Raw genomic sequence first — 10302 nt, forward strand, 5'->3', positions numbered from 1 at the left:
GCCGGTGTCCTGCAGAGTTTAGCTCCAACCCTAATTAAACACACCTGAACCAGCTAATCAAACTCTTACGAGGCATAGAAACTTCCAGTCAGGTGTGTAGGGACACTGGCCCTCTGCAGGACACTGGCCCTCCAAGACTGAGTTTGGACAGCCCTGCTCTAGAAGCTTGCGTTCTGCAAGTGAATGACGTATTATTGTGCCATCTCAAAGAGGCACAAAATCACTTTCACTGACTTTTTCATTAACTGTTCCCTCCTGGTGGAATGACCTGCCCAACTCAATCAGAGCAATTGTGAAATTAATTAATTTGACCGAAATGTGAAATTAAAACCGCCAGCAGGTGGCAGCAAATCACTGTTAATAAGTGAGTCATTGCGTTTGAACCGAATCATTTAAACGGTTGATTCATTCAAGAACGAAACACCGTCATGTTGCTCAGAGACACAAAACAGCGCTGTGGCTGTATTCGGGATGATTTTTGTTGGCGAAATAGAGCAAAAACAAGCAATATGGTGTCTAAAACGTAAGTCTCTTAATTAACTTATTGTTTATTGAATTCAATGTCACATTTGTAATCATGGTAATTTTTGGAGAAAAACGGCACTCTTCGTGTGAAATTGAATAACTTTATGAAGTGGTATAAATATATAAATTTTCTGCCATCGTGTCTTGAATTTGTGATCATTCTAAATGCATTTTAATAGACTGAATCATGCAGTGAAAGAAAACACACTAAATGCGCACACGCACTAGTCTAGACTTCACGTAATGTATGCGTGCGTTCTGTAGGGATGTTTTGAATGGTTTTTGCAAAATACTCGATAATGTCAAATCGCACATCGTTAAAACAACAATTACGATATTATCGCACACCCCTACATATAACACATATATAAGCTCAGTATTAGGGTGTGCTCAGTATGAGAAGGAAGAGAACTATATGACAGCTATTAGAGCAGGGGTGATGTCACTTGATTCATAGCGTGTAAAATATTTCAATTTGCCAGTAGCTGTAGAAACCACTTGTTCACAGTCCCATATGACATACCTGCAAACAGTGATGTCATGGCATCACGTGACTGAGAGTCACTGTCATCAAATCGCATGTGGACATCTGAATGCCTTTCTGTAGTCCCATTTGGACTTTTAGCAGATTATGGAAACCCTTCAAATTTTCCTTCAAACTTCTCACAGTCTGGTATTTTTTTCTCTTTTCTCTCTTTTTTTTTTTGTATTTGTTCATGTCAGATGGAGTTCCTGTTTGGAAAAAGAAAGACTCCGGAGGAGATGCTCAGACAGAATCAGAGAGCACTAAATAGAGCAATGAGAGATCTAGACAGAGAACGCCAGAGACTGGAACAACAGGAAAAGAAAATAATTGCTGACATTAAGAAAATGGCCAAACAAGGACAGATGGTGAGGAGAGTTTTAATTTGACATTCAGGTCTTTAATGTCACTACCAGGTCTGTGAAGTCTCACTTGAGTGCAAGTAATGTTCTTTGTCCGACAGGATGCTGTGAAGATCATGGCCAAGGACTTGGTGCGCACAAGACGATACGTCAAGAAATTCATCATGATGAGAGCCAATATTCAAGCTGTCAGCCTTAAAATCCAAACCCTCAAATCAAACAACAGCATGGCGCAGGCCATGAAAGGAGTCACCAAAGCTATGGCCACCATGAACAGACAGGTATATGTGCTATAGCATTTTCAATTTCTGTTTCTCTTGCCGACTGGTAGCTTGTTGATATGCATTTGTTGATGTGAATTGCTTTTCCTCTCAATGCAGTTGAAGTTGCCACAGATTCAGAAGATCATGATGGAGTTTGAGCGCCAAAGTGAAATCATGGACATGAAGGAGGAGATGATGAATGATGCAATTGATGATGCAATGGGGGATGAAGATGATGAAGAGGAGAGGTGAGAAAAAAAAAATGTGTGTGTGTGTATTTATGCATTTATTTATCAATTTATTCCACTTTTATTCAGCAAGAATGCATTGATCAAAAGTGACAGTAAAGACATTTATAATTATAATTTTAGATTTCTGTTTAATTTACACGCTGTTCTTTTGAACTTTCTGTTTATCAAAGAATTCTGAAAAAAAAAAAAAAAATCATGGTTTCCACAGAAATATAAAGCATAACAACTGTTTTCAACATTGATAATAATAATAATTTATAAGCTGACATGCACTCCTTTTGCTTTGAATGTAGTGATGCTGTGGTTTCTCAAGTTCTGGATGAGCTGGGTTTGAATCTTTCTGACGAACTTTCAAGTAAGCAAAAAAGACACCACCGTTACCATGCCATAAACTGACACCCTATGCCGTTCTTATATTACCCGTTATTTAATTCAAACAGACCTGCCTTCTACTGGAGGAAATCTCTCGGTTGCGACTGGGAAGAAGGCTGAACCACAGGCTACGCTGGCAGATGCTGATGCTGACTTGGAGGAGAGGCTGAACAACCTCAGGAGAGACTGAGAATGAAAGGACTTCAAGTAAAGGTTTTGATTTGGAACTGTTTGCGCAAAGATTGCTTCACTAAAATGTAGACTGATTCAAAGAAAAGAGGGAGGATGTGAATGCTGTTTTTTTTTTTCTTGACATTAGACGCTTTAATGCGTCCTTTTTGTTTTTCTGTCTCCGTTTATGATGTGCTGTAGAAATGTTACCAAACACGTAACCCAAATGAAGATGCAATGCATCAGACTGATCTCAAGCCTTCTGTTTAGACAAATCCTTTTTAAAGGAGATAAAATCAACAAAAGAATCTGTTACCCCGAGATTCCAACTTGATCTTTTGAGGAAACCTTAACACTAAATATTTAATTATTATAAAAACTGGTTTATCACACATCATCTTTTAATTATAACAAACAGATTCTGATACTAATCTTTTATATAAATAGTGCAAAATGGAGTCACTCCAGTTTTCAATCTGTTCATACAAGGGTACATCAGAGAATTACCTTTAAAATACCTGTGCTATTATACTATCATGATCTTCTAATAATATATTCATCTTGATCTTTTAGTAGTAAATACCTACATATAACAAATGTGGTGGTTTATGTCGTTTTTTTTTCTCAAAGTGATTGAATCTCTATTTATCAAGGCCTGTTCAGTAAACTATAAACTTTCATAAACTCTAAAGTTTGTGCAAGGCAACATCTCACAATAACTTTGGTGATTTAATTAAAACAAAAAATATTGGAGGCAGTTTTCCAAAGCTCGTTTTGTCAGAAAATAATCTAAAGACTTATTGAAATTTAAAAATGAAATATTAGTGTATTTATCTCATGGTGAATCAAGAGGTGGTATATTTTGAAATTTTTTTTTTGTGGTTCAATAAACATTTTTCACACTATGAAGTGAGAGAGTGTGTTCTGTGATATATGGTGTTACACTTGTTTTACGGTGGCTGTCACATATACTGTTGCACGCATGGGTAATTCTCACAAAGTAGTTTGTGCATTTCACCAAATTAAGAAAAAAAATATTACAATTAATTTACCCCCAAATTGACTTGAAAAATTGACAAAAACACAAGATTAAACTGTATTATTTATATAATATTTGAAAAACACAAAATAGTTAAATCTTTAGTCTTGCAATAAATGTAATCTGTTTTCACAATCTTGACCAAATCACATCTTTGTAATGCTAAGCTGCCGAATCAAGGGATTTGAAAGAAAAAATAAAATAAATACTACAGTAAGAACAAATATGGACACATAAGACATTAAAAACTGAGTGTCAATTAGGAAATCACAAAGTGAGTTTTTATTTTTTTTTAAAAACAAAAATTCTTATTTTGTAAATAATGCTATCAATATAATATCTATGCTGAACAAACAACACTTTTCTAACATTAAATAAAAAAATAACATCAATGTTTTCCTTATTTACAGCCAATGTGTCTCAGTAGAGATATTTACAAAGGTCCAGTTGTAGACATTTGGGGGAAAAAAAATCAGAAATCAAAACCTTGTGTGTGGTGCTCACAAAATCAACACATTTACACACAAAATCAGGTTATCGCTTTTAACAAGAACAAGAATATCTTTAGGAAATGCCCAGAAATAAATCCCATGAGACACAGAATTTATGCAAAATGAATAATGACTAGCAACACTTCTGGACATGGATAAGGTTAAGAAAATGGAGGTGTAAAATAAATGGATTTTCAATAAGAAAGTTGAGGTACAACAAAAACAACATCAACAGACCAACTAACTGATCCAAAAATAACGTTAAGGGCATTGTCTTTAAACCTGCATGGGATGCTGAACATTTTCAGAGACACTAGAATGGCCATACACACAATCCATACTTACTCTTTTACATCGGGGCATTCATCTACACATTTTAGCATCCTTACTCTAATCCTGACAATTTCTTTCCCTCTAAACAACTACACTATGCTTACAAAAATATGTACATTTTTAGGCATAAGATTTAGCAAGACATTCATGCACAATTACATTTGCAAAAACAAAACAAGCTCTTTAAAGTCATTCTCAACACAAATATTGAGGCATTACATGCAAATGTGCAGCAGTACTCCATAACCACAGTTTAGTGCACATTAAAACAGTATTTGCAGTGGAGCCTGCAATAATCAATATCACTTAGCCTCAGTAAAAGTACACAGAACAGGACTACAAGAAAAGGATTTAATCAAGGCCACACACTGACTGTGAGGGAACTAAAGTAGCAGTTAGCCGGGCAGTTAGTGCTTTATTATCAGGGCACAATAAAATGAATACACAGCTGCAATGCTGCCATTTCTTTCTCGCCTAAACAGTCTCTGTGCGAGCAGAAGGCAGGTGGACACAAAACTGTTATGATGAGATAATATTCTGTCACCTGACTGAACAAACCCTGCTTTGCTTCCTTCAACCCCATGTTCTGGCACAGGACATGAAGTAGTATTCCTTTGTGTGGTGCTCAACTCGGACACATAGCAAGAATATGTGCAACTCATTTCCGACAGGTCCTGTGGGGAGTTTGTTTCTTCTGGTTTTCAATGCGACATCGACTTCTTTCGTCAAGCCAGGGCAGCTCAAAGTTTCTGGCAGACAGCAAATGATTGTTATATGACACTTACAACAGTATTTAAAAGCACTTATCTGTTAATCGGGAGATATTTCAAAATGAAAAGAATGCCCTTACTGTTGAGGCAAACTGGGCAAAGGCCGACCAAATGCCACTACTGGCAGAAAGGGTGTTACCATGATGGCCTCCACTGTACAAGAGGAAAGAAAGGAGAAAAAAAGAACATCTGAGAAATGATGGTATATAATATGATAACAGCTTTTTGTTCATAAATACAATACAAAAATAATACTTTATGAAATGAATCTAGGAGACATACCATTGTCCACATCAGGATAAAACGAGGACAATTCTGGCTCGCTCTCCTGAACATTTGTCTTTTTCTTCTCCATGCGCTGCTGCAGTCTTTGAAGCATACGCTGTTCACGTATTCTCTGAATGTCCCATCTAACAGAAGAAAGAAAGCAAGAAAATTAAAAGCAAGTGTTGTTTCAGGCAGTTAATAACTGTACATAAACAGTGAAATTTTAATGACAGTTATTCATTTGAAGTATATTACTATATTTGTTGTGAAGAAACCTTGCCATAAAATTTGAATCGGTTAAGGGAACTCATTTAACCGCAAGCTGGAACTGATATCTTTATTATTATATATGCATATATTTAAGTAGGTATTAAGTAAGCCGAATATCAATTAATTTTAGTCTCAAGTAAATATCACAATATAACTCATAATTCACGTCATGCAAGGATCATGTGACACTGAACGCTAGAGTAACGGCTGCTGAAAACTCAGCTTTGCCATCACAGAAATTTGGATCTTTTGAATTACATTTCAAACTTTGTTAAAACAGACAACAGTTTATTTTAAATTGTAATAATATTTCACAATATTAATGTTTTTACTGTAGTCTTGGTAAGCACAAGAGATTTCAAAACCTTCAACATTTGAATGGTTCTCATGTGCATGAAAAAACTAAAACAAAAGGGTTAAACATGGGTTGATGCCACAAACACAGATCAGGAAAACAATCCTTTAAAAATAAATCTCACCTTTTTCGTCTCTTCTCATCCAGTTCTAACTTTGCGTGGCGCTTCAGAAAAACACTGTCATCAAGACTCTAAAGAAAAAAAAAAGATGGACAAATGACAATTGGCCTCATAATTAAATGAATAGTTCACCCAAAAATGAACATTTTGTCATCATTTACTCACTCTCAAGTTGTTTATTTTTTCTTTTGAACACAAAATATATTTTGAAGAATGTTGGTAACCAAACAGTTGCTGGTAACCATTGAAAAAAATACCATGGACGTCAATAGCTACCATCAATTGTTTGGTTACCAACATTCTTCAAAATATCTGTTTCTGTGTTCAACAGAAAAAAAGAAATTTATACAGGTTTGGAACAACATGAGTGAAGTGAGTAAATGATGACAAAATTTTAATTTTGGATTTATGTATAATGCATATATGATGCAAATGATGACTCTTACTTCAGGGATGTCAACAGCATCTTCCTCCTGAAGGGGTTCCATGGTGTTTTCCCTCCATGATGGGACTGAGGAAATAGTTTTTGTATTACAATTTGTAAATCAATGTTTACAACTGCCATTTTGCATTTGAGCCAAGCACATACTTGCAACATCCTCTTCCTTCTTTGGAGACTCTTCCCGTAATGGAGAGGCTGGAGGTTGCTGCCAGCAGCATAGGTACATCTCAGTTGTTGTCATGAACGGAAGATCTTCCGTTTCTTTGCTGTCTTCTCCCTCCTGCTGCGGGTCCATTTGCCCAGATGACTTCACAACATTTGTCTTCTCTGGGGTCTCCTTGTTTCGTAGGTCACGCTGACATGGTGATGTCCCTCCTGTCTCTAATTTTTGGGGGATCATTTTTGAGGTCTTACCCCTTGACCTCTGATTCTTTGCATCTAACAAGTTGAACTTCCTAGGCAGAGTATTTACAGGTCACAACAGTCAAGCAGAAGCCACAAGAAGACAGAAGAGAAAAATAACAGGAAAGAGTGACTAACAGGAGTATTTCCCAGTCTTACCTCTTTTGCACTTTGCCACTTGACTTAGATGCCTGAGTTTGAGAGCTGTCACCCAAATGTGATTCCCAAAAGTCATCTGTTTCAGGAACCCATCTTTCTAGTGGCTGGAAGAGCCTCTTGTCACGTGGTTCCTTACTTAACAACTGCAAACGGCGCTCCATCCGCTCAATACGGGCAAGCAACTGTTTCAAGGCAGGACAAATACATTAGAAAAAAATCATAAGTCTTCCGAAGGAGAAAATGGTTGCAAGTATAAACCATAAACCAATTTTATGCTGCTAAATCAGGAAAAAAAAAAACAATGTCAAGAGTCAATATCCCACAAACCATGAACTGTAAACTATCATTCAAAAGTTTGGGGTTGGCAAGATTTTAAAATGTTTTTTAAAATGAAAGAAGGGTCTTATGCTCACCAAGGCTGCATTTATAAAAAAATACAGTAAATAGAGTAATATTGTGAAATATTATTACAATTTAAAATATCTATAGTTTCTATTTTAACATATTATCAAATGTAATTTATTCTTGTGTTGAAAAAACCTGAATTTTCGCCAGTCTTTAGTGTCACATAATCCTTTAGAAATCATTCTAATATGCTGATTTGGTACTCAAGAAACTAATTTCTTATTTATTATCAATTTCGAAAACAATTGTGCTGCTTAATATTTTTTGATGAATGGAAAGTTCAAAAGAACAGCATTTCATATGTGATCATTTTAATGCATCCATGCTGAATAAAAAAAAAAATCTTACTGACCCCAATGCTTGCATACATACCGTGTCTCTGTCTGATTTGAGTTCATCTATTTCCTTGTCCTTAGACTGCAGCTGTTGCTGTTGTTGCTCTATCAAGTCCAGCTGAAGCAGAAGCAGTTGTTTCAGGCAAGTGGCTTGTGCGTGAGGATGACTGGTGATTTTCCTCATATTCGTCCTTTTGCCCTCTGAGTGTTCATTAGACACCCCCATAGTCTCTAACCCTTTGGCACTTTTCTCACCCACAGGGTCTCTAGAATTACTATGTGAATTCATGGATACAAACTCTGGCTTGTTATCAATGGTGTTGGTCTGTCCAAGAGGAGTTTTACTTTTTACAGGGGTGCCTTCACCCCCCATTTGTTTAGCTTGAGATGACAGTGTTTCTGTGCCCACAGAGCCAGCCTCTGAAGCGACAGCCAACACTCTGCCAAGCTTTAAAGGCAATGAAGTCCGTTCAGCTTTCCCACCCAGTCTTGTCCAAGATCGGATGTTGTCTGGTCCTGTCAGGAGAGTCACCAAAAGGATCTCCAATCTCTCTTCGGACACTAACTGGGTGTCTTGTTTGAGATGGGCTTAAGTCACAGTTGTTTGAGTACAATCCCACTTTAGAAAAGCATTTGGGTCACATATTCATGGCGAACAAAAGCCTCTACCCTATGAACCATGGCTCCTATAGAGTTGATATCAACAATGGTGTGTCTGCAGACATGTACAAGAAAAAAAAAATCAATTAGAATCAATATAATAACAAAGGGACGGATATGTAAATTCCAAATCACTGTTTTGAGGATCTCCTTGAATTCTGGGAAAATTTGTAGACTGCAAGTATATCCTTCCAGTCTATATATGCAACCTAACTTTCTGTATAAAGTTGAAATAAATCTACTGGGTAAGCATAGACTAAATAAAACACCAAAACCATTCACATAATATCTTTTACGATATTAAGTTGTCTACAGGCTAGAAATCAGATGTTTGGTCATAAACAACAGATCACTGCCGGCTGGACTTGGGTCAAGACATGCACACATCTATTACAGTAATACTAAAGCCACATGTGAATCTGCTTATTAAACGCTATGATGCATATCTTTCAAGAAGTATGAACCATTTTAACTTGAACTAATAATAAATAGCCCGCCTCCATTTTGATCCTCATTGCTAGCTAGCCGCTGTTAGCAAAGAGGTAATAAAATATTAAGTCGTTTTCGCTGCACTACGAGTTTGAATCCATGCCGCATTTCTTACGTAGTTGCTGGTTCGCCCACGGTAAAATCCTAATGATCCGAAGAAACGCGTGTTAAATAAGCCTTCTACTTTACTTTTATTGCTGTTTGTCCCCCATTTTCAGGCTTGAAACTGCACAATGTCCCAACATACGAGTACGTTTGACGCAGTGCGCATGCGCCATGTCAGGACGTGTTTACATTCAGAATGATGGGTCTTTCCAGCGATATTAAAAGGCAGTGTCCGTATAAAATTTTCTATGCACTAAAACTGAGTACAGTTAATTTAACATAGGTAAACTGGTCAGGATAGTTCTGGTATGGGAACGCTAGTTGCCCGTCTGAGAAAAAATATGGATTTGCTGTGCACGCTTGAGGAAAGGACCTTCCCTGCGTCATTTCCTCTGAAGTTTTGCACTCCGTTCGGTTTATTATTATTATTATTTATTTATTTATTATTATTATCACCCGGATCCATAATTTTAAAGACATTATTTAATGACACTGTATGATTCTTATTTTACTAAAACAATGCTTGCTTTGTTATAAAAGTATCTTTACAAATTGTATATTCACAAATGTAAGTTGACTAATAACAATTAACCGATTGTTTCTCGATCTTTTTGAAAGAATTTAAAACGTATCTCAACATAATTTCATCTTCAGTTAAATAAAAAAGCAAGCAGAACGACGTCCATTTGCAATGACTTTTAATTTGTATACTCAAATTGATGTATGCTTTTTCTGTCTTCTACTTTTTTTTTTTAAATATATTTTTCAGTCTTTAGCAAATTATCGAAAACTCTTTTTCTCTTTATTCTGCTGACAGTATTTCAACCCCCTTTGTCATCACTTTGAAGAAACAATTACCCACTTATTTTGAAATGGTGTTTATTGCAAAAACACATGTTTAAAAGGAATTTATCCCCAAACCTTTGTATTAGCCTTGTGTTTTTTTATTTTCTTCGGATACATTATGTTTTCGTGTGTTTGAAATGAGTAAAAAGTCTACACTCGTAAAAAGCGTCCATAAGTATTATCTGATAAGTAAGAATGAAAAATGAGAAAAGATAATGATTTCAAAATTCAAATTCAAATTGAGTTTATTTCACCTGCTGGTTTCAGCGGAATGAGTTACATGCATTTACATGTGTTTAACCTGTGTCACCAGCAGGGGGAGATATAGTACAATTGATCATAATTT

The 10302-nt window shown here is 36.1% G+C and overlaps 2 protein-coding genes across 2 annotated transcripts in view; one reads left to right on the plus strand and one right to left on the minus strand.

Moving 5' to 3' along the window:
• LOC107666931 (charged multivesicular body protein 2a-like) overlaps positions 1–3512 on the plus strand; it is a 4478-nt gene extending 966 nt beyond the window's left edge. Inside the window, exons 2-6 of the mRNA XM_016458460.1 lie at positions 1249–1416; positions 1512–1691; positions 1791–1921; positions 2218–2279; positions 2365–3512. Of these exons, the coding sequence (XP_016313946.1) occupies positions 1249–1416; positions 1512–1691; positions 1791–1921; positions 2218–2279; positions 2365–2486 (663 nt within the window). The 3' untranslated portion in view covers positions 2487–3512. The remainder of the gene's footprint in view (positions 1–1248; positions 1417–1511; positions 1692–1790; positions 1922–2217; positions 2280–2364) is intronic.
• A 95-nt stretch (positions 3513–3607) lies between these two features.
• Positions 3608–9434, minus strand: LOC107666930 (male-specific lethal 1 homolog). Its single transcript, XM_016458459.1, has 9 exons — positions 9121–9434; positions 7894–8571; positions 7117–7298; positions 6703–7010; positions 6560–6624; positions 6117–6184; positions 5383–5510; positions 5181–5253; positions 3608–5079 (listed from the first exon to the last, which is right to left on the minus strand). The coding sequence occupies exons 2-9, from the start codon at positions 8227–8229 to the stop codon at positions 4989–4991; spliced, it is 1251 nt and encodes a 416-aa protein (XP_016313945.1). The 5' UTR covers positions 8230–8571; positions 9121–9434; the 3' UTR covers positions 3608–4988.
• Positions 9435–10302: the final 868 nt, after the last annotated feature.

The sequence above is a fragment of the Sinocyclocheilus anshuiensis genome, unplaced genomic scaffold (assembly GCF_001515605.1).
Source record: "Sinocyclocheilus anshuiensis isolate Anshui unplaced genomic scaffold, SAMN03320099.WGS_v1.1 scaffold1160, whole genome shotgun sequence".
In the NCBI taxonomy this organism is placed as follows: domain Eukaryota; kingdom Metazoa; phylum Chordata; class Actinopteri; order Cypriniformes; family Cyprinidae; genus Sinocyclocheilus; species Sinocyclocheilus anshuiensis.